At 45.2% G+C, this 27,387-nt stretch overlaps 1 protein-coding gene across 8 annotated transcripts; it reads right to left on the bottom strand.

Moving 5' to 3' along the window:
* Positions 1 to 2,540: 2,540 nt before the first annotated feature.
* Positions 2,541 to 25,914, bottom strand: BMF (Bcl2 modifying factor). 8 transcript variants are annotated; one of them, XM_040701132.2, is made up of 6 exons: positions 25,816 to 25,914; positions 24,621 to 24,917; positions 24,368 to 24,532; positions 23,087 to 23,407; positions 21,962 to 22,125; positions 2,541 to 8,778 (listed from the first exon to the last, which is right to left on the bottom strand). In XM_040701132.2, exons 4-6 carry the CDS (start codon positions 23,400 to 23,402, stop codon positions 8,677 to 8,679), a joined length of 582 nt encoding a protein of 193 aa, XP_040557066.1. In that variant the 5' UTR covers positions 23,403 to 23,407; positions 24,368 to 24,532; positions 24,621 to 24,917; positions 25,816 to 25,914; the 3' UTR covers positions 2,541 to 8,676. The 8 variants fall into 8 exon arrangements, with proteins under 8 accessions (XP_040557066.1, XP_015143049.1, XP_015143047.1 ...); XM_015287563.4 differs by lacking the exon at positions 24,621 to 24,917 and having other exon boundaries at positions 25,161 to 25,914; XM_015287561.4 differs by lacking the exon at positions 24,621 to 24,917.
* Between the last annotated feature and the right edge of the window lie 1,473 nt (positions 25,915 to 27,387).

Genomic DNA, 27,387 nt, shown 5'->3' with positions numbered 1-27,387 from the left:
TCGTGATTTGAGCAGCAGACATAAACAGGGTCATCTCCAGCCATGGTGGGTGGATGTTTAGTTTATAGCGCTGAGGTTAAGAGTGAAAGCGTGTGACTAAGAGCAGAAAACAGAGGAGCCTTTGTATACATCAAGAGCCCTGAGGCAAAACACAGAGAAGGAGAATGCTGACACAGACTCTAATGGAGAAAGAAAAGGGTCCATTATAAATGTTACAGAGAACATAATTCTTTTAAGAGAAATCAAGATTTAAGGGACTTATGCAGGAGAATATGAATATTGACGTCAATGCACTACGCCTGTCAATTTATTGTCTGACTCCATACAACTATCAGAGTGCTGTGCATCACGTCAGGTGGAAGGTAACTCAGTGCCAGAAATTACCATCCGCTATTTGTTCAGTTTCTGGTGGAAGCAGGTCTCTTTCCATTCAGACTCATGTCTTTCACCAGCAACCACCAATATACACAATGAAGGAATTGCATCTCATGTAGGGAAGAAGTAGGCTGGATTGTTTCAGAATTACTCAGGTAAGAAAGTACCATGGGAAAGCTGGTTAGTAGAGCAGCTTCCAGGTTTGCACATACATTACAAAAAGTAAGGAGTGGCACATTTACTGCACCATAAAACAACAGTATGAGTGCTTGAAAAATAGTCCCCAGACCAAGTGCTATAGTAGCTTCTAAACTTCAGCTGACAGAGTCATGAAAACGGAGTGCTTTGTGCAGTAGCTTGCGCAACCAAAGAACTTTCTTGTCCTCAGAGTGCTTTATTATTTTTAACGAGGCAGGCTGAGCACTTCTTGATAAACATTTTTTCCTTGATGCAGTAATCCTACTTAAACTTTTTACCTTGTCCCTGCAGCATACCACTAGGAAGTTCATAACAGAACTCCTTTTCTCTTAAAGTGCTAGTCATGCCAATGCATAAAGCAATGGACACACTGCGGTTTCCATGGCTGGAAATAAATTGAAAATGCCATGTAAGTTTGAAGGCTTAAGGTTTTGGGAAGAAAACTTTTTCTGAAGTACATTTTCTGGGATATCTTCTTTCTTTCAGACTAAAATAATTAGATGTACTAACAACCATTGTGATAAGAACGTGCCAGCCTGTAGTTTTTGGTCCTGATGCCTACCCCAAAAAAGTTTCCATGCAGTGACTCTGCTCCACCACGGTTGGATGACAGACAGCAGGTTTTGATTGATCTAAACCAAACAGCCAAGACTGATCCAGATCCCAGAAGAAGGAAAGCAGTCCATGCAACTGTGCACTTGCTTTTGTTTTGAGCAAGGTGCATTGCATCCCACTGCTTTGGCAAATCCCTCTGGGGTAGTGTTACGGTAGTTCATTGGTAAAAGCTATTATTTCCTTTGATACAAGACTTAATAAAGATTTTAAGAGTGAGACTTTAATTAATGGCAAGAATTTAATGAGAATCAGTCAAGTCAGGGCCAACACTCCCATCTAAGTCAATCTCACTTCTGTCCCCATGTATCAGTGTGTTACAACAGGCTCTTTCATAGTCACATGATACTGGCCAGGGGACACACTTTCAGTAGATCTAATATAATGAAAAGAAAAACTGTCTTTTTCCCCCTGTGGTCTTAGATGCACATGTGGCTTTTCATACCACACACATCATGTGTTCTCGGAATGAAAGACCCTTTTGTGACAGGCACATACCAACAGAGGCAACTTAACATCGAGTAGGATTGTTAATACAGTTTCCTAAAGCCTCCCAATGAACACTATACAAACAACATCACATTGGTGGAGGCATGTGGTTGAAGGAATATGATCAGCGATATTATAAATAATTTGTGATATATGCCTCTCCATTTCTGCTCTACCAAGATTAACCGCCATTATTTAATGGACACAAGTTTCTCTTTCCACGTAGGAAAGCAGTAAAACTTAAGAAGAGGCCTGATGGTTACTAAAACATATCTTGCTGTCACTTGAAATGGTGAAGCCATCCTCATTTCTGTGTTTGAAGGGAGTCATTGCAAGCCCCCTGAAAGTTGCAGCAACCTTTGTCCACTGCTGTTACACCAGAAGGCCAGCAAGAATCGTACCTCTCTCAATTAGTGCCTTTGGCCTGAGGTGACTCTGAGTGTACTTGCCCAGGCACAAGGGAAGCAGCCATCAGTCAAAGGTTACACTTTACAGATCTGGCATGCTACGTATGTCTGAAGAGAAACAAATTCTCAGGTTTCTGATCTGAAGCAGCAAGTTAATAGCGCAGCTCCAAGTTATCTGCACAGCTCCACCAGCAGCAGCTCTCTGTCCATTCATGGGAATGTTCATCCTCGAAAGAATATTTCGTAACTTGAATTGTGCTTGAGGACAGCAGTCCAGCTGGGAAATAAAACCTTGCCTTTGCTGTAGGGCTTTTGGTTTTAGGGTGTACACAAAAGGATCTACCAGGTATTTTCAAAATTGAACAACCAAAACTGTACCACCAATTTAAGTAACTCCAGAACTGGCCAGCTGTAGAAACGCCCTCCATCCCTTAAAGAATAAAACAAAGAACACGGATAAAGAATTTAACAATTTTATTAAAAATTGTACCAGTTATTAGAAAAAAAAAATCCAAGTATTAAAGTATTAAAAAGCACCAAAGAAAGAAAGCACGAAGCAAATATACTGCACAGATACAAAACAAAACAAAACAAAACAAAAAAAGGAGCACTGCCCAGTCACCTTTGGTACAGGCAGGAGTCCTGCAGGCACACAACCAGGATAAACAAAATGCTACATTCTCACTGGGTCTCAGTCCATGGCAAAGAAGGTGTGTGCACTTCAGGACTAATCCAGACAAAAATCTCACAGGAGAGCATCAGAATTACTTCTGCAGCAGGACAGTATAATATTCTGGTGAACATCGGAAATCGTGGGGAAACCCTCCACTGCGGTTATGGGAAGTTTATTAAGTACATTGCAAATTCTAGCTCACTTTACCCTTTTGGTTTTCCAGATGAAGGACTCTGAAGTTTTAAATCACACAGAAGTAGAAAAGTCATGCAAGAGGGGAAGGGAGAAAACGTGAAGCCACATTTCACAGTATCTTCATCAGTGAATTTTACCTAGAAACATGAGAGAGTGTACTCCATACCGCTGAAAAGAACGGAAGAAAAGGTACGTGCTTGGTTTCACAAAACAAGAATCCCAACAGTCTAGACACTCAAACTCAAATTTAGTGGCAGGATTTTCAAATGTATCCAGTGGAAACAGACATTCAAATCCCTTGGGTGTTTTGAAATTTCCCTATCTGAAGCCTAGCTTCTGACTTGTATTTAAAAAGATACTGACAATGTTGTCTTTACATCACACCAGTCTCTCCCCTTTTGTCATCAAATTTTCCTTTCATAATAGTCTGGTAAAAACTGGAGCTGAGGGATCTGTGATGATGCTCTCCTGGAGCTGTGTCCACAAATCAGGGAGACTCCTTTAGATTTAAGAATAACTTTATACATGCAACATTTTCATAATAGATTTTAAAAACAGTTTAAGAATCTACTCTTCCCACCCCTCCATTCCCCAAAGGCAGCTAAGAGTCTGAAGACAGAACTGAAACATGGCTTTAAAAAACAGCCCACAGAACATTAGGTTTCGCTTCCCAGAAACCAACTTCCAGCATAGGATTCACAGGAAGAGACCCTCCTTTCTGTGGCCAAGGAGGAAGGTGAGGCACATGGGAGAAAGAAGGGGTAGGGGATGTCAGACTGCATTCAGTTTAAGAACACACACACACACACACACCCACGCACACCCGCACACACAATTACATTCCAGTGCATTTGATGTGTTTGGTCTTTTCTGCTTTTCCTTTTGGAGAAGAACTGAGCTGTGTAACACCTGTGTGAACACATGCAAACCAAAGAAACAGAGACCACTGAAGTCTTTAGGAACTGTAAAAGATTGTTCTATGATCTTTTATCAATTCCTTGAGGTATTTCTTCTTGCTAAAACAATCAAAGGCAATAGGAAGGCATTTTTGCAAATGAGCACAAATGCCAGTTTGAAAAACAGACTCTTTTGAATGACATAAACCTTTGTTGTCAAATTATGCTAATACTCCATAGTGCTTGGTCCATGTGCAGAGCTCCCATTAATATGAATGAGCAATCCATGGCCCTTTTACTTATAATCCTGCAGTAAATATAGCTGGTAAAATAAGGCAAGGCCTCCACATTTCCGCATTCTTGTTTGGCTTCTAGCACATATGTTATGTGCTGTCTGTATTTTTCCCTTTAAAAATACCCAATAGCACACCATCCAGCATGTCACAGTCTCACCATTCCTACGACTTCGGCAAAGATATCGGCCAGGACTAGTAGCAGAAGGGTGGAACTAATTTTGCAGAGTTGAGGGGGTCACACTGCAACAACTGCCTCAAGTAATATTCCTTTTTCTTAAAAAAGGAAAATCTTCTCCCAAGTCTACTAATGGGCAGAATATGCAGTTTCCCAGAAGAGTGCCAAGACCCATACAGAATGAAGTTCAACCTTGGCTATAGCTCCAGTGACTGCTACAGAGCAACTTGGGCTGTATTAACCTCACATGCACACATCTCATATAACTTTAATCCAGGTTTCAAGGGACAAAGCAAACAGCCAATGGAATGAAAGAGAGAAGTCTTCACAATCACCCTTTCTACATTAAGAAGGACTGGGTTGCTCTACTCTAGTCCCTTGCTGATACACATCTCCGAAGCAAAGGCTGATAGGGAAGTTTCTTTCAGGATTTTTCTACAGAGAGTTTAGCCAACAAACATCTAACCCACTAGGCTACTTAAACTGAAATATGCGATCAGTTATGCAGGAATTCAGTGCTACCAGAGATTATCAGCACCTTGGGAGAATTCTGCAGCCTTGCACACAAATCCAAAGGCAATCCTTTCTATGCAAATTCATTTTATCTTCTGCCTTTTTTGTATCCTATTAAAGGCAGTTTGCAGCTATCCCTGGGCAGTCACTTTGCAATTACTGGCTCAGCTTTCAAGAACTGCAGGAAACAAAAGTAAAATTAACTATTCCCTACTAGCACCGGGTTTACTGGATCCAGGGATGGCCGAGGTTACAAGAGCCCCAAAAGGGTGAGAAGTTGGGAAGGGACACCAAGATCTCTCAAGGAGAGAGCTGAGGTCTGAAGCCATTTTGGAGATCTGGGAAAAGCAAGCAAGATACTTCAATGCTGCTGATATTATCAGCAGCTCAACTTGTGTTTTTGTTTGTTTGTTTGTTTGTTTGAAGAACTGATTGTTAAAATTAGGTATCTATAGAAGGAAGATCCAATTGTTTTCTGTAATCGTTAGACTGTAGTTTTAAGACACCGAAAAACAGTATACCAGTTCTTTCATGAAGACAAGTTAGTATGAAAAAAAATTGATCATATTCCTTCACCAACGGAATTTAATCCATGCTCCTTGGATGTGCTTCCCCGAACAATTGGCCTGTGTCTGTGGTCACACTGTAAGAGGTTCTCTGAGAAGATCTCAATGCATGCTGAAGGGTTCTTACAAACACAGGATGGGTGTCAAACAAAAGGATGATCACATGAGTGATGTACATCTGTGTATTTGTTAGTAAACATGTGAAATCTTTTCACCCTCCAGAGAAGACAGAATCATCTGACCAGGCCAGAAGGAAAAAATAAATAACAAGTACCCATTATTTCTTCAAGTAGGTGAGACTGTAAGCATGAAACAGCTCCTTTTCCTCAAGTGAAAAACCAGACTGCCCCATAAAGTCTACATGGAGCAAAATAAGAATTTTGAGTTGACAGAGCATATTTCCTTTCTCCAAGATATGCAGATATGGAATATAATTCAAATATATTATCAGTGGTTGCAAATCTCTGGCAACATTAACCACCATGCTTATTGCAGGAAATCAGCCTTTGTCTAGGAGTAGCTCTATGTCTCCAATGAAGTATTGTTGTTTGAGGAGATTTTAACTAAAGACCTTGGCATGACCAATTTTGATAAGTTTGTTGTTACAGTGGGAAATACGGACTGGCAAAGTTGTGTCTTTCCCTGAGCCAAGTGATTCTATTCATGCAGTCAGCCTGACTGCTGAACAATTTCAGGTATTTGTTTCTCCACATTAAGAACAGTTATGTTCTAGAATAACTGGTAGGGTTGCAATACCAGAAAGTGCCAATACCAGACCTATCTTTCCAGCTTATGTATTCAGAGCAGATACTAGCATTATTGGCCTGTTTTGCAGTCAAGTCAAAGCAGAGGGGAAGCAGAAAACTCATGATGTTTTTTAGGTGTCAGATGCACTTGTTGAGTCTTTCCTAGTTTGTGGGGCTGTTATGACAAAGCTTTGATCTACTGGTCTGTGACTGTGCCCAATAAAGGGGCCATGGCACCCTGTGGAAAAATGCAAGCATCGAGTCCTAGAGCATGCTGGCAGGCAACACAGCTGCATTGCTCCCTGAGCCTCAGCACACCCACTCCGGCCTCTTTAAGATTTTCCATTTTAAGAGTCTTGCCCTTAGCACCCAGTTTCTTAGGGGCTCACAGTTCAGTCTGTTCTCACACTACCCCTCAGGCTTTCCCCCCCATCAAAGTCCTTGTTCTCCAATGACCAGCATTTACTCCAAGCAGACTGCGCAAATCAAGGTGTGGAAAGCCTCATCTCTGTAAAACATGGGTAGAGAGTGGCTTCTCATACTGCTGCAACATAGTCGGCAACAGATAGCACTTGTATCCCTCTGGGTAACTCTGTAGTGCACATGCTTAAAGAAACAATAAAAAAAAACAGAAACCAAAACAACTCCCTCCCCCCAAAAGCCTCCCCCCATCCTAAAACCCACCCCCTAAAATATTACTTGAGATTCACTTGCATGAATTATTAATCATCCTGGACAAACATTACTCTAGCCCTAGCTAGAAAAAAATAACATAAAAGGATAAAAAAAAGCTTTTCTCACAAACTCTCATTATGTTGCAGGAGAGTGATTGTGAATATATGAAATTGAAAAAGGCTTTGAGACCTCTTTCAGGGAGCTAAAGCACATTTTGCCACAGTAAAGCAAGATGCAGATAAAGAAAATGGGGCTGGAAAAGCAGGAGAAAGTCCACATTTAAAAGTGTTCAGCAAATTGTTACCATACACTATAGTGCATTGATGACATCATACAAAATACCAGAGAAAGCAAGAATTACAGAAGGATGTGGAGAGAGTGATGGAGGAGAAAGTGTATGTGCAAGTAAACTACTCTTCTCATACAGTAATGCCTATTTTTCAGAGTTGACCAAAAGCAGAAAAATTTCTCAACAGCTGAAGTTAACATTTGTAATGGGGTTAAAGAGCAATTCTCTGGACAGATCTTCCTTAAGCTAGTTTTGTAATTTGAGATCTACGACAAGGTGCAGTGGAGACATGGAAGTAGTCTGAAAAAAAAATGAAGTCTGTATTGCTTTTTCTGTTAATATTTTACCCTAGTTACCACTGGGTTTGTGAACTAATGATATTTAAGGCTACACAGAGGAAGCCTTACATCTTTAAGTCTGCATCCTTTTGGTAGGGTTATTTTCCTGTGCTGGTCCAATGGCGTCAATCACATGGACAAATTTCTGAGTGCATATAAACTAGGAACCACTAGAAGGTCTCTCATGAAGTAATACTATTGCTGCTAGTCAGTACATGCCTCCAAATACCACTTAGTGGAGTAATGGACAGATTGCTTGTACAGTGTGTGTGTGTCAAACTAGCTGCTAGTTAATGTTCCTGTCAAATCCTAAAGCAGTTCTAATCAGACGCCTGGGACCTAAGCCTTCCCAGCCAACCACATTATGGTGACAGGAGAGAAAAAACAAACAAACAAAACCATTCATCATAAAACTAATAAAAGCATTTACAATAGCATTGTAGAAAAAAATGACACATGTCATAATCCATGGTTTTTCATTTCATGCTGGCTTATGGGTATTGTGAATACTCAACTGGAAGCGAAGAGGGACAGAAATTAATAGCCACCAGTAACTCCAGGAATGTTTGTAAGAACATTCTACTGAAACAGCTTGGTCTGTTGGCTGCAGTGACAAAGAACAACTTCATATGAGAGTGCTGCAACTGGTGCCCAATGGAAAGATCGAGGAGATTGTATTTCTTTGTGATTTTCTCTCACATAAGATGCAAAGAAATAAACCCATTCAGAAAACAAGTAACCTGCTGAATATAAGCGACTGAAATGTTTTCACTGTTAAAAAGAACTTTCATCGTGGAGGAATCATCATCTCTGCTTGTGAAGATACCCAAAGTACGTTTGATGTTCAAAGTCACCAGTCCTCAGACATCATTTTTAACTAGCAGTCAAAATGACACTCCTGCACTCTATCATCGAGTGACACACAGGGCAGAGGAAACTGTTAGCCTAATATCTGCCTCTCCTGCACTGAGGTTATCGGTGCGGGGAACCAGCAGCAAGCTTTACCAAACACATCCACATTCTGGCTTTCCTTCGACAGTGTTGGACAAGAGCTCCCCGCCTCACAAGGCAGGGAGCAGCAAAGAAGAGTCCATAAAACCCTAAACTTGAAGACGAGTATAAGAATTTCAGAGTCCTCACATCCGGCCGGCGGTGTGCATGTCTCTCCCCCGAACCAGTGTTTGTTCAGTGCTCCCTGCAGACTGGATGTGGCCTGAAACAGGTGGGTGAAGCTCACCTCTGCCCAGTGCGGTTCCTGTTCGCCTCCACGTTTAAGGCCAAGTTGTGTAGAAAGAGAAAAAGCTGCCACCACACTTGATTTCTGTTCTGCTGATGCTGTAGAGAACAGTTGAAACAAAGTTATTTATATTTCTAGAATTGCAACATACCACTTCTCTTTTCCAATAACAACTCAGTTACACTTTTCAAGAGCAGACACTTTAATCCCATCAGCATAACAAGGGGGTGCAGCAAGGGATGAGAGGAGAGAGGGAAATGATAAGTTCTCCAGAAATAATTGTAGCTCTAACATTACAAAAAGAAAAGAGCAGATCCTTTATGCATTGTGCACAAGAGGATTAAACTTTTTTTTGCTTGTAGGATTTTGCAGAGTTTAGCCAAGTGCTGTTTTTAATCAGATTGGCTTCTGAGCCTTTCAAAAGCCCCAGCTGCATGAACAAACAACCTTTTTTTTTTTCTTTTTTTCTTCTTTTTTTTTTTTAAAGCCCCCCTTCACCCCAAAAGTAAAAAAAAGTAAAAATATAACTGGTGATCCATCTGTAAGTGATTTGACACCGTGAAGGTCAAAGGGTTAATCTTCAATTTAAACCACACTGCTGAGACAGCAAAACTCTGATTTCATCTAGTACAAGAAAACACATTCGTGCACACACACACTCCCCCACCCTCCCCCCACCACATTTTCCTTCCCAGCATCTCCAAGATAATACTGCCCTTTTTATAGCCACTTTTGACAGTAAGCCATAAATAATCAGCCTTGGAGCCCTTTCCTACTGACTGGAGCCAATTAAACCTTAAGCAAGAACATACTTGAAAACACACAAAAAACCAAAACCAAGAGGTTATTTCAGGTCCCATTGTCAGGGAAGAAACATGGGAGTTGAGTTTCAGGGGGACACCAGACTCTATAATGCAGCTTTGGGGCACGGACACTGTCCCTTCTTTTGTTATGTGTAATCACCCTGCAAAAGTGGCTCTTATTATACCCCCACCTTCCCGCACTTTAATGGCATCTCACACAAACAGGTGGGTTTCTCTTTACATTGCTCAGCCTGAGATACTATTTCACCTCAATAACCAGCTCTGTATTAGAAGTCAGGCTTTGTTTTCTCATCCAGAATTCCATATTTGTTAAGCAGGACTGATCATTTCTGGAAAACAAAACAAACCAGCCCCTATTCCCCGCCCCCCCCGCAATCCCCAGCAGACAAGGAATCAGAAGACTGACTTCCAACAACTTTGCTTCAGTACACAGGAGTTCATAAAAGAGCACTGAAGCACATTATATGAACAAGATGTTTCAACTTAGATTAGCCCAACAGGGCAGAACAACGTGATTGTAAGGCATTCTTTATGTAATCACAAATAGGGGAGAGCTGCAACTGGAGTTAGTGTATTAGAAATGAGCTCTCCAAAGCCACCCTAAGTTATATTAACTTATATTCATATCTAGGCACAAATAGGTCTGTGCCATTTGTATCACAACTACATACTGGACCGGCTTCAGAAAACCTGTGCTCATCTTGCTTCTTAGCAGTGGTTTGTTCTCCTTAGCCTCAAGACTTAACAGTTGTCTCCTGGATTTAGAAAAGTTTGCACAGATCTAATCACACATTTAAACACTGTTGTGTTTAGTGCATGACCCACAGATAGCAACTCTAGAGCTTGGTATCAACTATTTCAAAGGAACCACTCCTGGGTTCAGGCTATACAGACTGTCCAAACATGGCTGGGTTTACATGAAAACAGTCTTTCATACACTATCCTCTAGGGCTGGGTTACAGACACCTAAATTGTTCTCAAAAAGCAAGATGCTCTCTGTTTTGCTGCTCGCTTCTCGGTTTGACCAGGCTTGTCCTTCCTTGTCAATACTTCAGAGACCTTTTTCACCCTCCTCTACACTTCCAAACCTGCTCAAGCACGTACGTGGGACCAAAATGTTCTGATGACATCTCGATACTATGCATTTATCAAGCTATTATGGCTTAAGCTGAATGCTCCTTTAGGTCTTCATGCTAACATGTCAATGAAGCAGCATGCAAGCACAATACCTTCTTCTGCAGTTACCGCAAACACTGAACTATGCTTGGAGAGCAGAGTGGATAAACATACTACAGATGCTCTGAAGGGAATCCGGTTACTTTGGCAAATTATTTCATTCCATTGGCAGACAAAGAGAAGATAAGTCTATTGCAAGGGACTGGTATTGGAGATTCAAAGTCACGATTAAAGATGCTAGACTTGAAATATACCTCAGCTGATCTGGGATCTGCAATTTCAACGACACCGCCCTGTCAGGAGGACAACTATGTGTAAAAATCCTGGTATTTAATGTCCCAGTTCATGTAGGAGACTGCTTTGGGCTTTTCACAAACCACAGCAGATTTCTGAATATTCTGTCTCCTTCTGAAGTTTTAAATGGCATCTCAGAAAAAAACAATCGTTATTTGCTATGATAGGTGAAGAAGGCCACATTCAGGGAAAAACGGTGGAAGGACAGAGCTTCTCCTCCTCCTGTTTTTTTCTTGGTCTGTTTGCTTGAAAGGAACACTCTGAGAGGAGTACTGGGTTTTGTTTTGTAAATAAAAGTTTTAGATCTCTACTTTCAGAAGAGTTACAGACCTGCAGGAAAGCAAATGGGATGTGGTATCACAAGCACTAATTCTAACAATAAAAAGCAATTCTGAAGTTAAAAAGCACTAATGCTAAAATGCTGAACTTTTTTAAAATTCACACTCTACTGTGTTAATTTCACTGCCTACTTGAGCTACTTTTTTGGTAAAGCATTTTTTTCTTTCTCCAGTTCAAAATGTTTCTCATTATTGGCATGAGACGCTCAATGAGATTTTCATACAAAGAAGAGCTCAATCAGAACCATTTCAATCTGCTTCCCCCTGCTTATAAAAACTAAGATCTCAAACAACTTTATGAAGGATATTGATATCATTCGTTCTGTTTTGAAGCGAAAAAACAGCATGAGGCAACTCGCTGCCTACAACCATCCAGCAGGCCAAGGACAACTTTCTAGGTTTTATGCTTAGACCACAGGCCTTCTATTTTCCTGGGTCCATATTTAGCCAGCATTTCCTTCCATGGGGGTGTAGCTCACACACACTTTCATTGGCTTGCAGACTGAAGTGGTCTGCTTGCATTGTCCTCACCTTGCACTGGTACCGGAAAGGGAAACAGAGCAAGAAAATGATCAAGGCCAGAACTGATCTGTCAAAAAAAGCTACTTTTACTATTGATCGGGTCATCCTAATCCATCTGATCCATGCCATCACGTAGTCAAATCGATGCTTGTGCCAGCACAACAGCAAGGCAGCCTCAGGAGGAGAGCAAGATGGACTGCTTCCATCAGGGGCAAGCCTAGCTAACAGGGCTTTCATAATTATGGTTTCACTTCAGGGCTGATCTGCTTTCTGTGGCACCAATTCAGCATGGGATAAGAGCCACAGAATGGAAATGGTAGATATAATTTGCAACAGAGATAGATAAAGCAATTTATGGAAAGAACTTCTGAGCCTAAAAAAGTACTTTTCACAAGTTTCAGGAGCTTTTCCCTAGAAATGCCTTTGCCAAGACCAAAAAACTCAAACATCTCAGAACTGGTGGTTTTCCTTTTGGTGGGGCTTTTGAGGGGACAAGTTTATGGATTTGTTTTTGGTGTTTGTGGTATAATTCAGCTGCCAGGAAGGACAGAAAAACCAGGAGAATGACTCCATGAATTCTGCATCTAATTTTTTTCAGATGTGGTGTGTTTAAAGTAAATAAGTAAATTCTTACAGTCTTCTAAGACACAGGACTATTGCAGCCCAGGACAGTATTTTTCCTAAACCTTGCTATGCTGATTTCACCCTCACCACAGCATTTCAGCACTCAGACTCACTGCTGCACCACAGTATCAGAGATGAACACTTTGCTACTTCCAGTTAGCAGAAACACAACAAATGTTTTGAGCCTTCTTCCCCAAGACCCAAAGAAGCCCTTTTTGCCCTCTACGCTAACCAAGACTAGAGTTGTGAAAACAGTAAGTCAACACAAAGCTGGAAGCACATAAAACCATTTCCTATTGCAGCTGCTTTTTAAAGGGGATATCCTTAAGAGACTGTCTGTCTGAGATGTTAGCATGAATGCTTCAATGAGTCACAAGGAAAGGGCATTTTACAGGAAAAGTGTCCTGCGCAGCACCAACAGCACACTAGCAAAGCCTACACCATGAGCTGTGCTGACAAAAGCCAAAAACTGGTAAACAAAAAAGTGACAACAACTTTCCTGGAAGCAAATTAAAGGGAGACAGTACTGACCTGACATTTCTTCTCTCCTCAGACTTAGTACTCCCAATATGTTTTACGCTATCAGTATACAGACAGGCATCTGTCAAACAGCACCCTAGGTATCAAAAGTGTTTTACTCCTTCCAAGCCCTTGAACGTGGTGCTCAAAGGAAAATCAGTACAGGTAATACAACTTAAAGAAAACTTTGTCCCTCTGCCAGCTCCTTGAGTCCTTGGGCACAAACGTTTAAAAAATTAATCCTATTATTATTATTTTTTTTTTTTTACCATCTGACAGAGGAGCCATTGCTGTCCTTGAAAAATAAAGAATATGTTCACCACATATGCACATACTGTACATGGGTATGGCACATCCTGTGCACCTGTCTGCCCTCTTCAGCTTATGGGCAACTTTTGACATTATTTCACAGCTTAGAGACGGTTAAGGGTCAAATTTTGATCCTACCCTAACTGGAAGGATTAAAATACAAACATAAATAGCAATATTGTAGCAAAAGATTACTGGCATATGTGCACATAAAAACATCATTCTTTCTTTAATGACTAATACAAGTACCAGCAGCAAGTTGTCGGGATTTTATTTATTCACTGAAAACAAAAATACTCGCACACCGGGAACAGCTGCTGACTCATTGCTGAGGGCTGTTTTGGCTGCCAGGTGGCTGGAGGCACATTGTGCTACCACAAAACGTGCTTCAGCTCACAAAGACTAGAAAGTCACAGTCCCCACAGCAACGGAGGTTATGGGGAAGGTGTCCCCACTGTTGCAGAGAAATAGAAATCAAATTCAGGTCTTTCCAGCTGTGATTGCTAATGACAAAAGAATAATGCATATATTAAAAAAAAAAAAAAAAGCTGAAGAAAAAAAAAAAGGAGACAGTAACAGAGAACAACAGAAAGAAGAGCACGGCAGAACAGAGGGAGTACAGGGAATGTCCTGACCCACATAGCTTGTGGTTCCACTGAACAGGGCAATATTTGAAGTTGAGAGAGACATTCTCCTGAGCAAGGCTTCCTCGGTCAGAGCCCCAGCAGGCTTTGCAAAGCAAGACAAGCAATGTGTGTGCTTCTGCAGAGAAAGAGCTCTCCTCCTTGTGCAGGAGCAGAAAAACCTGACAGGGAGGAACGTGGTGTGGGGCAGAGGAGGGACAGGAGGAGCACCAGAGATGAGCGCCAGCCTGGTCAGCAGGCCTCAGGCCCAGACCTGCTTTGGGCGCAGGTGAGCCCTTTCTGGGCTGTCTTGTAGCTCACAAACAAGCAGGCAGCTGCTGGCCTGTGCCTTCCTCTTGGGCCGAGCCTGCAGGAAGTGGAAGCAGACAGGCGCCATGGCAACAGCCAGCTGACTGTGAGTTGGGAAGGGCAGCCACCGGCCAGCACGTTCCCAGGCCCACAGCACCAGCCTGGGGCACGGAGAGTTATTTTCCACCACAGAGCCGGGAAGGAGAAGGTAAATAAGGGTCCTGTATTTCCACAGCTGCACCTGGTGCTGCCTTGCCCTCAGATCTGTGCCTGGGCAGGGCTCACTCCCCGGCATTCTGGGATCCAGGGTGCAGCATGGACATCCAGGCCAACTCTCCACTGCTGTGCAGGCTGAACACAGGAGGGCACCTCACAGCCGGGCAGCAGAGGCAGATCTGTTTTCCTAGCATCTAAACTGGCTCTGAGACACTGCGCAGTGCACGGGAAACACCCCCTAGTGATTACAGCACACCTCAGGCTTTCAGCAAAGTAAAGCTCTGGAAGTTTTGCAGGACAACAGTCCAGCGGGATGAGCGCAGCGGCAGTGCTGCCCCGCGCCAGGGGGAGCAGGGGGCAGGCAGGTGCAGCGCCGCAGCCTGCGGGCACAGCCGCCTCTCGTCAGCAGCTCGGATGACTCACAGGCTAAATTTAGAGAGCGATATAAACACAGCAGCCGCAGCGCAAAGACTGCCCAGCAGATCCATTCTCACACACTGCGCCCTCGCCTCCTCGCTCGCTGGGGTCAGCGCAGCCTTCAGGGGCTCGCTGCTGCTCCGGGGCCTCTTGGAGATGGCTGCAGCTCTCCATTGCCAGCCTCGGGTAACAGGTTACATCAGAAAGACTAATTTGGGGTAACAGAAGTTGCCTCACTGCTTTATTTTTAGATCGCTATTCTTTTGGCTGTGGTGCGGTCCTCAGAAAGATTACTTTGCCACTGGCAATGGCAGCTACCAAGAAAAACAAAAAAACAGCAAAACAAAGCAGACTATAAAAGGCTAGCGGGACATTCCCCTTCAGTGGCTTGAAACAAAGGAGGACTCTGCAGTTGGACCCTCACTTCCCCGTCTTCCTACCATAAAATTTAATTGGGTAAAATGCAAACATGCACACTCCTACCATAAATAATCACTCCAAACATCTCATCATCCCCCTAAGAGACGACAGTATCTTAATAAGATCAACCAGTGTAAGCAGAGGACTGTAGGCCGAATTGCCGGGTTCCCATCTGCGATCACTGCATGACCTCAGACAAGCTTTAACCTGTGTTTCCTACTCTCCTACGCTAACAAATAAGTGCAAGATTAAATGCAACTATTCCTAAATTGAAAAATGATTTCTCAGCTGTTGCATTGCCATGAGTAGGAAGGACATTATCACTACCACAGCTCACACGGCACTGTGAGAGCTGAAGAAACGCAGCCCAGCCTGCAAAAAAAAACCACTGAGATTTCACAGAACAAGAAACATCATACACTACTTAAACCACATAAAAATACATCAGGTGATACTAGAAATACCGTAGAATAGCTCACTGTGTATCACTTGTACTGTCCCCCAAAATATTTCATATTTTTTAAGGGGGTGCAATCGTGATATTTTGAGACTGCAGCTCTACTGCCTGAAAGTAGCCCAGGTGAGGGAAGGATTCCCAGCAGCCCGTTATGCAGTCCTCACTTCTCTCCTGTCACCAGGCTCCCTTATCCTCTGCCCAGTTCCTCTTCCAGAATCAGGCAAGAAGTTTTGCTTTTTTAGCATTATCCACTTTTTCAAGCAGGAAAAAAAAAAAAAAAGAACAAAACCAAATGTAATATACTTAAGTCTTTTGTCAGATGAAAGTGTAGAGAAAAAAGAATAGATTATGCTGACACTAAAGTTCTGTTTCTTTATTAAGCTAATGTGTAACAGTTGCATGCAACTGCTGCATCGAGTTCGTACAGCCTACTCTCCAAGAGCAGCCTTGTGTGGCTGCCTGAGGAAAAGCAGAGGGCAAGTACATGCAATAGCTCCCCCTAATACTCTTTCAGCATCTAACTATTTTGAGCTTATGACTTCCTGAGTCAGATCTGGTTTCTGTTTACCTAGTGACCCTTTCAATAGCCATAAACTTGTTCCAGTTACCCCTGAGCCCAGGTAAAGCACTGGGATGCACAGTCTTTCTTGACAAGGAGTCCCAGAGCTATCTATTGCATGGAAAAAAAACTACCTTATTTACTTTGAGCTGTCTCCTACTGGCTTGACTTGATTTTGCCTTGTTCTTGTACTGGGAGAAGTGAGTTTATCCACAACTTCATGTCACTTCTGATTTCAGATTAATATTGCTACCTGGCCTTGTATATTTCTTAGGCTTATCAGTCCTACCCCATTTTCTTTTCTCATAAGGAGATTTCAGTGCCCTTCTTTGCCTTTGAACCCTTCGCAGTTCTGCTGTTTCATTTTTAGCAGAAAGTAAACCAGAACTACATGCAAAATTCAAAATATAGGGGAAACATGGATCTATACAGTGGCATAATCGTATTCTTGCTCTTCATTTCCATTCTTAGTGCAACAAAGTATTTTATTTTAGGACAGAACTAAAAGGGTCAAGCATGTTTCTGTTAACCTAATGTCAAATAATCAGCTTCACAGGCAGCAAGATTTAGGAAGCATGAGAACAGGTGCTAAGTAAGGGGCAACAAGTTGCCATGTCATTTGTACGTATAAGGGAAGGTGCACTTCCAAGCTCACCTCTTTTTTTTCTGTTTTGGCAAATAATATTGAAGAAATCTAATAAAATTAAGCAAAAAACTTTCCCATATCAAGATCCCGACTCCATCAACTGTGTGAACTCCTCTCCCAGCATACTCCTTTCCTCAGGCTTAGGATTCCAGTTGTATAGCCCTGCCTCTCAATTTTATCCATTTCATATTCTGCCTCTCCTGTCCTCTACACTGGGCTCACCTACTTAGAGAATTCTCAGCCTGGTACTCTCCCATGCTGTGCTCCTGCACACTTGGCCAGACACTCAAACCCTGCACCAACTTGAATCCCACAGTCAGCAAAGCTGAACTGAAGATCACTGCTTTGTACAGCAGCAGCAGAGACCAGCCCACAGTAGCCAGAAGCAGAGATCTTGAGATGTACAAACCTATGAAAACAAATGAAAGCACTTACCCCAAGTCTCAAAGAGACTGCAGGTACAAGTAAGGAGCTGTTGGTGCTACAGGCTCAGTTGCAGGCCAGTTTGGGAATTTCTACATTTATATATATATATCTATATCTATATTTAATATAAAGTCATGTAAAGGAGAACTTCCTACAGAAAAATTCAGCTACAAAATTAAATTAAAAATTCCCTGAATGTCCCCAGTAAACAATGGAGAAAGCCTGCTGGAGTTCTGGATAACAATTGCACAGGTGGTGCTGTGTACCCATTATGCTGAACTAAGAAGCTTCTGACAAGACACCCAGGCTCCCTATTGCGTAAGCAAAGGTGTCTCAAAGGAGGCCTCAATAATTCTCATGAGACACAGAGGGGAAAAAATATGCAAAAATGTAACAAGTTTCACTTTCAAAGGAAAACAACATTTCCTCCCATACATTTTCAGTATCATTAAATTGAGACAAATGGTACAAGTCTGGCAGCTTGTCCACAGCTGAGGGATACAGGCATCCAGACTCCACATATTGCTTGGGTCCACTGCACAGTGACAGCAAGAGTTATCTGCTGAATCAAGTTGGGAACTGTCAGAGACAAAATTTTCTATAGCTAAATTCATGGGAGGTTTTTTGAGCGTGGTCAGCATATCTTAATCAACTGCAGGATCCCTGATGTGTTGGAAAGGGGCTTTGTTGTTGTTTGTAATGCACTTATTTACTCAAGAAAGCTCAGCTCTGATTCGGCATCTGGTTCTCATTGAGGGTCAGCTTTTTTTAAACCAGGCTTTCCAGATGGGTTGACTGAAGCACAAGGAGGTCAAGAGACTTGTCTGAGGTCATACAGCAAGTCAGTGGCTCTGCTTGGACTGGAGCCCAGAACTGTTCAAGGCTACTATTCCTTGACTCTCAAAAGACACAGCTTCATTCCCCCATGAAGTGGTCGCTCCAAAGAAGACGTGGAAAAAAAATGGTCCCCTCAAAGCTGCAGCCTGCTGTGATAGTTATCTGTTAAAACCTGTAGCATTCAACGTCTGAATGGATCCATGTCAAAATACAGGGGTGCGACACTGATATATAGTGTCATCCATCTCAGTCTTACATAATCCGCCTTCTCCTATAGGGCAGCTCTTCACTGCTGCTACAGTCTGTAGTTTTCTACTCACATTCCATCCAGCGGTGCAGCAGATCATGAAATTCAGTGTCAGGCAAAGCTGAAACCTCTCCTCACGACAAGAGAGGTCAAGTGAACTCAGGACCTGTGGAAGAGCCCGAGCGCTTGTTGCCACAGCCTGGACAGGGAGGCACAGGCAACACATCCCTGCTGACTGACCAACAGGGACTCTGAGCCCAGCTTTGTTCCTCATAACCACCAAGTACACCCTTCAGTTTATGTCACAGGCTGGGCCACAGTCAGCAACTTGGACAGAAAGCACACAGGTACCACAGCAAATGCATGCTTGCTCCAAATGAAGAGGAATGCAACTGGTGCTCACTTCTCCCAGAGAAAGCATGACTCAGCTCTGCATTGTTTTCTAAGGGGCAGAGCAAGAAATGTGGAATGGAGGAAACATTGCTAGAGGCTACACAGCCTCAGACAGGTAAGAGCTGCCTCTGAAGAGCTTTAGAAAACATAGATGGTCTTGCATGTCATTCTAAAGAGCACTTCTGAAACTGGATTAACCTCTGGCAGTGCTCTGATGCACACAAACACCGAGCTTTGCTTGTCTTTCCTACAATAAATTCAGCACCTTAAAAAGATTAAAGCCACAGAGTGCTAGGGAATGTTGTGTTACTGCTCTAGCACTGTTCTAAGGATTAAAAAGTCAGGTTTTAAACCACTGTATTCTGTTTAATACATTATTAGGAAATAGAACCCTGAAAGCGGTGTACATGCCAAAAGCAAGCATAGGTGCAGCCAACTTTCTTATTCGTACGAGATGCATACCCAAAAATCTTTTGCATAGCCAAGAACCACAAAACAAACACCACATAGCCAGAGAGCACAGGGAAGAGATAACAGTGACTCTCTAGGGTTCCCAGTGTGGGATGGGGTTAGATTGTGCATGCAGCCGAGTCCAATGACAACTCAGTGACGTCAACCTCAGCAGCAATTGCCTGTTCAGTTCCCTCTCACAGCCAGCGAACAAACCAACAGCCTTTGTGTCAACACAGCCCTGCTGCTGCAGGAGCAAAATGAGAGCCATACCTGAACTGCTGAATTGTCTCACAGAACTCAAGAGCCAAGTGAGGGCAATTCTTGAGCTGGCCATGTGAATTACTCTGACACTGAAAGTCTTTCCTAACTCCTGCTGAATGAGGGTATACATTTCTTTTCCCAAGTTCACAGATAAGATGTTTTGTAGTCTCCAAGAAGAGGCACAGCTTGTTGAAAACCAGACATGCTCTCCCTCAGGACTTCACAAGACCGCACTGGTGTGAGTAACTTTGTGGTTTTCTAAATCTGATTCTAGACATCACTTTGGAAAGCTGGTTTTGACCAGCTGTTTGAGACAGGTTGGAATGGGGCATCCAAATCTGTGTTCAGTTTTACAGCAAGCTAGATGACAGCCTGGTTTTCCATGTCTCAGACTGCCCCACAACACACTGTAAGCCAGTCCGTGCCTCTCCAGAGGCAGACTGCTTGCTTCTTCAGTGACAGGCTGCAAAAAGTCACTGCACAAGGGACGCAGGGGCTGCGTGCAGCCAGGCCTAAAGCCATAGGAAATCCTCCATGCAGGGCTTGGAGGGGATTGGACATTTCAACAAAACACTCCATGGGGAACAGTGCCTCAAACGCTAGTGTGTGGCTCAGTACTTAGTTTCCCTGACAAACGAGAAAGAATCCCCCAGCAGATGCAAATGCCAAGGCCTATCCCAGGGTCGGGCTGTGGAGAACCACTGGCTGAACCATTCCATCCTCGGTTAGGTTTCTGGATTTCTAAGGTTTTGTTTTCAAACGTAAATGGCTGAACAGCTCCCCCCCTTTACAACTTGTTGCTCTTCCAGTCCAAACAAAGACAGCAGAGCTCCTCCTCCGCTGGCTGCAGGATTGGGTAGTGCAGGCGGACGCCTTTGTTTACTAACTCTCCCACATGCTTGGCCGGCACGCACTGGGGCTGGCCGGGCAGCCCTAGCCGCAGCACTGCGTACAGCGCAGGAGGCTGGCAGCTCCCCGCGGCCAAGAGGCAGCAAAAGCCAGACCAGGGTCAGCTTCAGAGGGCTGCTTTGGATGGGCATTCTTGGGTGCGTCTCCAAGGCATAGATATGAGGTAGGTTCACTCCCCCAGATGCAAGGGGTCAAATTACAACCAGTTCCACCACTTCACTCCAGGGCTCCTCCACGCTGGAGGCTTTAGCCTTCCCTTCGCTGAGACAATCTGGCTGTAGATAGCTATTGTGATGAAAAGGTGGCGCTGGGGAAAACCCCGTTCAACCAACAACACATGCTAAAAAGCTTGTGGTTTTTCTGTAATTTGCAAGATGACATTCGTGGCCCAATCCACCTTTCCACAGGTTAATCTTCCTGTTATAGCTTTAACCTTCCGTTAAGAAGAGTCCTGTTTCCCCCTTCTCTTTCTTATCACAGAGACTACTAAAGCTTTGCCCTGCTACAAGCCATGTCTGATCAGGGCAGAGCTCCTCACTTACCTTTGAGAAGAGTTGCAACAGACTCCAAGTTAACAACACCAACGCATTTGGAATGAGATAAGCTTCTTGTCACTCTCTCAAGTCAGCAAGAGTGGCAACTTCTTCATATGCACATTTGGATACACACTGCAACACCTTGCTGGACTTGCATACAAGTAGAGAAGTGCTGCCAAACTCCAGCCACCAAACTCTGCATGGCTGGAATTTCTATTTGTTTACCATTCAGTAGGGAAAGGGAGGGAGAATGGAGAAAGAATCTAGGTTTTTAAGGGACGATGCTCTTACTTTGTTTCTTTAAAAAACAGCAATGCTTTTTCTTTTTTTTTTCTTTCCCTTTTTAAAAGAAAAGTAAAACAAGACTGTTTTTCAGACCTGATGGCATTTTACAGCTGTCTTTTGTTGTGAGGAAGTTGGTCACAAGTCTGAGACACTAGCTAGGACTGTCTCACAGAGGAGTTGCTAGCAAGTCTAGCATGATCATAATACACTTCAATATTTGAGACAGCTATCTCTAGACAACAAGGAGTGCCAAAACAGACTCTAGGCTTGTTGTCATCTCCAAGATGAGGAACTGACACAAGTCACAGACAACCAACTGTACCACAGAAGACATGATGCTGATGGTAAGGAGGGCAGAGAAGGAAAGTAAAATGCTAGGGAAAGCATTAGTGACCCTGTTGCTGATGAACCAGAAGATCAGGAATAGCAGACAACAGCAGCTACCTTCCCAGACAATAAGCACGGATTTATACATGCTCTTCCCTCTACCTGCCAATCGTTTACAAAGAGCTATCAATCTAGCATAAGCAAAATACATAGGTATACCATGCTGTTTTGTCACTGCCGGTAGCCTGCGGCTGCCTTAGGCAACAGCCTGCTTAGCCGAAGCCTGGAGCCAGTCTTCTGGAGCACCACTCTTAGATAAGAAAGACCCCACCTTCCCCTGTGGAAACACCCTACCCGCTGTATGTGGAGCCGGTGGAACTGGTCTGCAATGCACTGCAACTTCCGTGCAATCTGCACCTCAGTACGTGCCTCCCGCTGACCTTCCTGAGGCTCTTCTTGGAGATTTGGATCCAATGCAAAGCCAACTGGAGGGACATGTAAGCGGTAACCAGCATTCCCTACAAAACAGAGACCGGAAGAGTCATTCTCCTAGCACAAAGAATAGTTCTTTTATTCAGTATTGCACCTCAGACATACAGAAAGAGTTGCACATAATGCTGATTTTTGACTCATTTTAAAGTCCAGTTTCTGAAGCCCAAACAATGACTGCATATACCATAAGCATGCAGTACAAATTTAATTTGCTCAGCTTTTAATTAGATTTATAACAATTTAGCATAACATTGTGTTGGCTCCCCTAATCAAATGACTGGTAGGATCTTCCGCTTGGTTCTTTTTGCTTGTTTATGGTTCAGACAAGTGCAGCGGTGTTCTTTTTTCTTTAATGATGATTTTACATTTCTTCCAACATCTTTGCCTCAAGTTGCCCCCCTTTAAGGGTTACTGTATGTTTTCCTTCAGACTCTTCTCAGTTGTTTTCTCTGGTGTTTGGTGGGACTGATTTGAATTAAAGCTGGATTGGATATACAATACCAAGTGGTGTCCCATCAGTTACCAGTAAAGTGTACTTATTCAACAAGTTTAATCCCAGTAAAGAGCCTAAAGTCTGTCCCATTCAGTGGGAATTTTTGCATTTTCTTCTCTTGATTGCAAACTTTCAGGAGTTTTTCTTATGTGGATGAGTAGCACAAGAGGCTTAAAAAAACGCAGGTAAATGGTAGGATATGACGGATGGTGAACATTTTAATGCCTGACAGCAAAATAAAACGACAGAATAAAGTGAAAAAGAAAAAAAAGTAGAAGTATCAAGTACAGCAGAAGCAATCAGCAAGTGCCTAGTTTCTGCAATGACAAGCAAGGGTAAGAAAATACAAGTTGCCACTCTCTAGGGAATAGGACAAAAGCAAAATAATTTAAGTCTTTTAATTTAAAGCTTTAATGAAAGAAACTGCCTGACTGGGGAAGTGCTGAAGGGATAGTTTCCTTGCTGAAAAGCTGGTGACGTTGGAGTGCTCTTACCATAGAAGAGTCTCCGGGGCTCTTCAGTGACTCCACAAGGCAACATAACATCCTGACTGGAAGAGGACGGGCTGAGTGTTTGAGTTGCCTTGTCCTGCTGCTCAGGATGCCTGACACCGGGACCACAGCAGTGTGTGAGGGGAAATAGTTGAAACCTCCCCAGAAGGCAGCTGTAGGACTGGTTCTGTGTGAAAATGCCAGTTGCAGTCATCTCACCAGGCTGACCTGCAAGTCCAAAGTCATCAGAGTGAAACACGTCATCGTCCAGCCCATCCAGGCTAGAATAGTCCTCTTCCAGGTAGCTGGGGCGATCCATTGCTCCTGCAATAAAGAGACATTTGAGGAAACAGCTAAGACACAAGAATCACATCCAGGAGACAACGCCTTCTGCTCCGACAGTAAAACACAGCTCTTGCTTCCATGTCTGCTGCCCCCTCCCTCCCAGCGCAGTCCATCTGGGTGGGCATCACAGGTGAGAGACTCAGTGATAAAGATCAGGGCTTTGCAGAAAGTCTCTGTGCGCCTGGCCAGAGAGAGCCAAACTTCACATGTCTGAGACTCCACCCAGGGCTCCAATCCCACAGCTGGTCACAGGGCAGGAGTCAACCCCCAACCTCAGCACATAGAAACTGAAGACACTTGGTTGTAAAAACAGCCCCAATCCCCCAAACTGCCCTGTGCCAGTCAGCTTCTTTGGGGTTTGCACTGCTTTGGCCTGCTCTACTTGAATGGTATGGTTGGCCCCATTCACTTTTTCCCCCCATCTGCTGAAATAGAGTTCATAATCACAAGGCTGCAAGGCCAAGTTTTTAAGACACCCCAGTGGCTGCAAAGCTCACAAGAGCTGGCAAAGCTGTTCCTGTGAAGTTCTGCACAGCTTCTCCCAATATAAACCAATCTTCCCTTCAGCTTCCCATTTCTTCCCTAGGCTCAACTCAAGACATGTCCCAGACTTGGCTACACAGCCACTTCATTACCCCTCTTGCCCCCAAGCCTACATGCACTGTCAGTGTGTCAGTTAGCCCTACGACTAAAGAAAAGGAGAAAAAAACAAAAAACAAAACAAAACAAAAAAACACATTTGCCAGTGTCAGGCTTTCAAGCAGGACTTCTGTAGTCACCATAGCAAATGCTCCCAAGCTCTGCTGCAGCACAAAATGGGACAAAGATGGTGGAGGAAAGAACTCAAATAAACCCTAAATCACTGTTTCAGAGCTCTTTGCAAGCATACAGTAATTAGAAGCAGATTTTCCGGAAAGCCACAAGTCCCTTTACTGTTACCTGTGCATCTAACCCCATTGGAAGACAGTCTCCTAAGAGATCCATCTCCAGGATTTCCACCCAGTTCCAAACAAGGCAGTGAAATTCAACTCTTCACGTCTCTTCCTTTGCTCTGGTTTGCGAAGCATTTAACAGAACGGAAGACTAGCAAGAGGAATTTCAAGCCTGAAGGAGACATTAATAATAATTTTATAAGAATGCGTTCAGTGCTCCCCTTGGATCTCCCATCTCCCCCCAGGTGAGCTGCACTCACACAGCAGTGTGTGAGAAGAGACAAAGGGTCTGAGCGGGGCACGAGCCGTGTGTGCAGGGCCTCAGCTGAGGGGCATATATTTGGATTACTGCCCCAGCAGCTCACTCAGCCCTCCACCGGCGCCGAAGGAAGCCTGCAGAATGGATAGCAGCACCACGGATGGATGACAGCCGCGCTGCTTCGGGTAACATTCACAACAACCTCATCAATGGCTTAAGGGCAGCGCACTGAAGGGAGTCACAGGTCCTGAGACAGTGGCACAGATCTTCTGCCAGCTCTGCCGTGGGAGCACATCTCCTGACAGAGAAGCAAAGCGATCGTGTATTTTATCTTCAATCAAGGTTTGCCAAGTCTAATCCGTCACGGCCCCACTGGGACACACGCGATCATCACAATGAAGCGCAACAAAGGCACCAAACTTTTCACAAAAGGAGGTTACAAAGAGCAAGATTTACTGGTCCTCCCACGGCTGAGACATACTTTAGAGCGCTTAGGAAGTGCTGCAGACAGAACGCCGTAGCGGCGTAGGGGACGACTTACCCTACAGCTCGCTCCAGTTCTTCCCAAGAGCACAGAGCGCAGCTCAGCGAGCGACGGCCGCCGAAGCCGAGAGCCGCCCACGGCAGCAACGGATGCACCGCCCGGCCGCGCTCCCCCCCCCAGCGGCGCGTCAATGGGATTCCTCCGTGCGGCGGTCACATGCCCGCGCTGACACCGCGCGGCGGAGCCGGGGGAGGGCTCAGCACACGTGCGTGCCAGCGTCCAAAACAAAGCCGGCCGCTCTCGCTCCGGCACAGGCAGCGCCTTAACTCCTCCCTCCCCACGACGTTGGAGCTCTCCCCCTCGAGACACGATCGCGGCACTGGCGGCCGGGGCTCCCCACGGCACCCCGCGGGCCTCCGAGCTCTCTCGGTCCCGCGCTCCACCCCAGCCCCGCTCGCACCGCTATCCTACGAGGAAACGAGCCCCGGGCGCCCGAGAAACCCGCGCGGTGCCTACGCACGGGCAGCGGGGCGATCGGCAACCCTGGGCGCACACGCACGTTACCGGCCCGGCCGCGTCCCGCCGCACCCGCTTTGCCTCGCACCGCCCGGGCTGCACCGGGACGCATCCCCGCCCCGGCGGCGTTGTCACACCGGCCCCAGCGCTTTGCCGCCCGCGGTCACGGCGGCGAGGAGGCTCCCCAGGCACTCACCGCCGAGCCGGGCCGAAATCGGGCCGGGCGTCCCGCGGGGACGGGGGCGCCCCGAGAACGGGAACCGTCACCGCGCCTCCCCGCCGCCAAACTGCCGCCGCCGCCGCCGGGCGCACCGCGAACAGCTGACGGCGGCTCCGCCCCCGCCGCGCGCGCCCCGCCCCCACCCGGCGGCCAATGGGCGGCGGGGGTGCCGAGCGGCAACCGCCGCCGCGCGCGAGGGGGGCGGCCCGGGAACGGCTGAGGAGGGGGGCGAGAGAGCCGGGTCGTTGGAGGGCCAGCCTCCGGGGGCGCGGCCGGTAGAAGTGCTGCCGTTCCTCCCTTGCTGTTCGGCCTCTCTGAGCGTGGGGTCGGGGTGTTGTTAGGTGAACGGTATTATTGGTCATGCGCCGCCCGTCGTCGGGCGAGAAAACAATTTCAGTAGCCACCAGAGCACAGGGATAGCCCTCACGGGAGCGGGAACTCCCGCCTGAGGGAGCAGCTGGTGTCCGGGCGGGAACGATGTCGGTGCCGGGGTTGGTCCAGGAGCACCTCGCAGGGCCTGGCTGTCCTGGAGCGGTGCTGAGGGGCCGCTCGTTTGTACGGCCTGCGGAAGCACCGCGGCGCTTGGGTGCGGGCCGCCGCCATCGGTCCCGCGGCCCCGGGTCCCAGCAGTGACGCAGAGCCCGGCCGGGGGAGCGCTGCGGGGAAACCCGCACGTTTGTCTCACCTTTCTTGTCATCGGGTTCTCATCTCTTCGTTCAAAGCGTGGGAAGGAGGCACAAGGCTGCAGAGACAGAGCAGGGGGCTCAGCCAGCCCAGCTGCACTTGCAGTGAGGCTGTGGCATGCAGTCCAGCGACAGGACTGGTTAAAAAGGAGAGCACTCCACACATAAAAATGCTTTTTTTTTCGTGCTCTATCTGAGGTGGGAATGAGGAGGGGAGAAAAGCTTACATCTGTTAACGTTCAGTGGGACTCGCTGTGTAGGCACTGTTGGGTTTAGAGCCCTGTGAAGCTGCTCTCAGCCTGAGCCTACTGCCACAAAAGCGATCCCAAGTCATCCGAGAGCAGAGAGCAGAGCCGTTGGCACGGGTGGGCTAGGAAGCTGTTGGCTAGGTTTGAAACTGATGAGAGTTTGACTCCAGCAACAGCTAGTTATTTTCAAACAAAACTTGTATTTCTTGGCTCTATACAACTTAGAAAATTCGCCTTCACTTTTAAAGACTGAATGTTGAGGGTTTTAGGCTCAGGGACTACTCTAGCACGTTTGGTGGTTATTCCTGCATATGTGCAGCACACAGAACTAAACACCTAAGCTAATAAGGATATTTTCCCAACAGTGCCTCCTATGAAGCCCCCTCACCGAGAAGATTAAGAAAAAGACAAAAGCAGAGACTCAATGTGCCAAACAACAGCTTGCTGTTGTTTTGCTTACTCCACCATTGTCTTTTAGGTTTGTAACTTAAACTCAGGGGAGGGGTTAGATTGGAAATTGATTGGTAGCAAGGTGAGGTGAATTACCCTGTGTTCCTCATATGACACCATCCTGAAAGGGTTCTGTGAGCCTCTCTGGTTAAACTTCGGTCACTGTG

The sequence above is a fragment of the Gallus gallus genome, chromosome 5 (genome assembly GCF_016699485.2).
Source record: "Gallus gallus isolate bGalGal1 chromosome 5, bGalGal1.mat.broiler.GRCg7b, whole genome shotgun sequence".
Lineage (NCBI taxonomy): Eukaryota > Metazoa > Chordata > Aves > Galliformes > Phasianidae > Gallus > Gallus gallus.
This window is presented reverse-complemented; position numbering and strand designations above follow the sequence as displayed.

What these genes read in the sequence shown, in the direction of transcription:
- BMF (XM_015287563.4), bottom strand. Translation starts at nt 23,402, where the DNA reads ATGGATCGCCCCAGCTACCTGGAAGAGGACTATTCTAGCCTGGATGGG. An exon ending in GCCCCGGAGACTCTTCTATG is followed by an intron (nt 22,126 to 23,086) that starts GTAAGAGCACTC and finishes TCTGTTTTGTAG; the next exon opens with GGAATGCTGGTTACCGCTTA. An exon ending in ACCGGCTCCACATACAGCGG is followed by an intron (nt 8,779 to 21,961) that starts GTAGGGTGTTTC and finishes TGTTCTCTACAG; the next exon opens with CATCAGCAGAACAGAAATCA.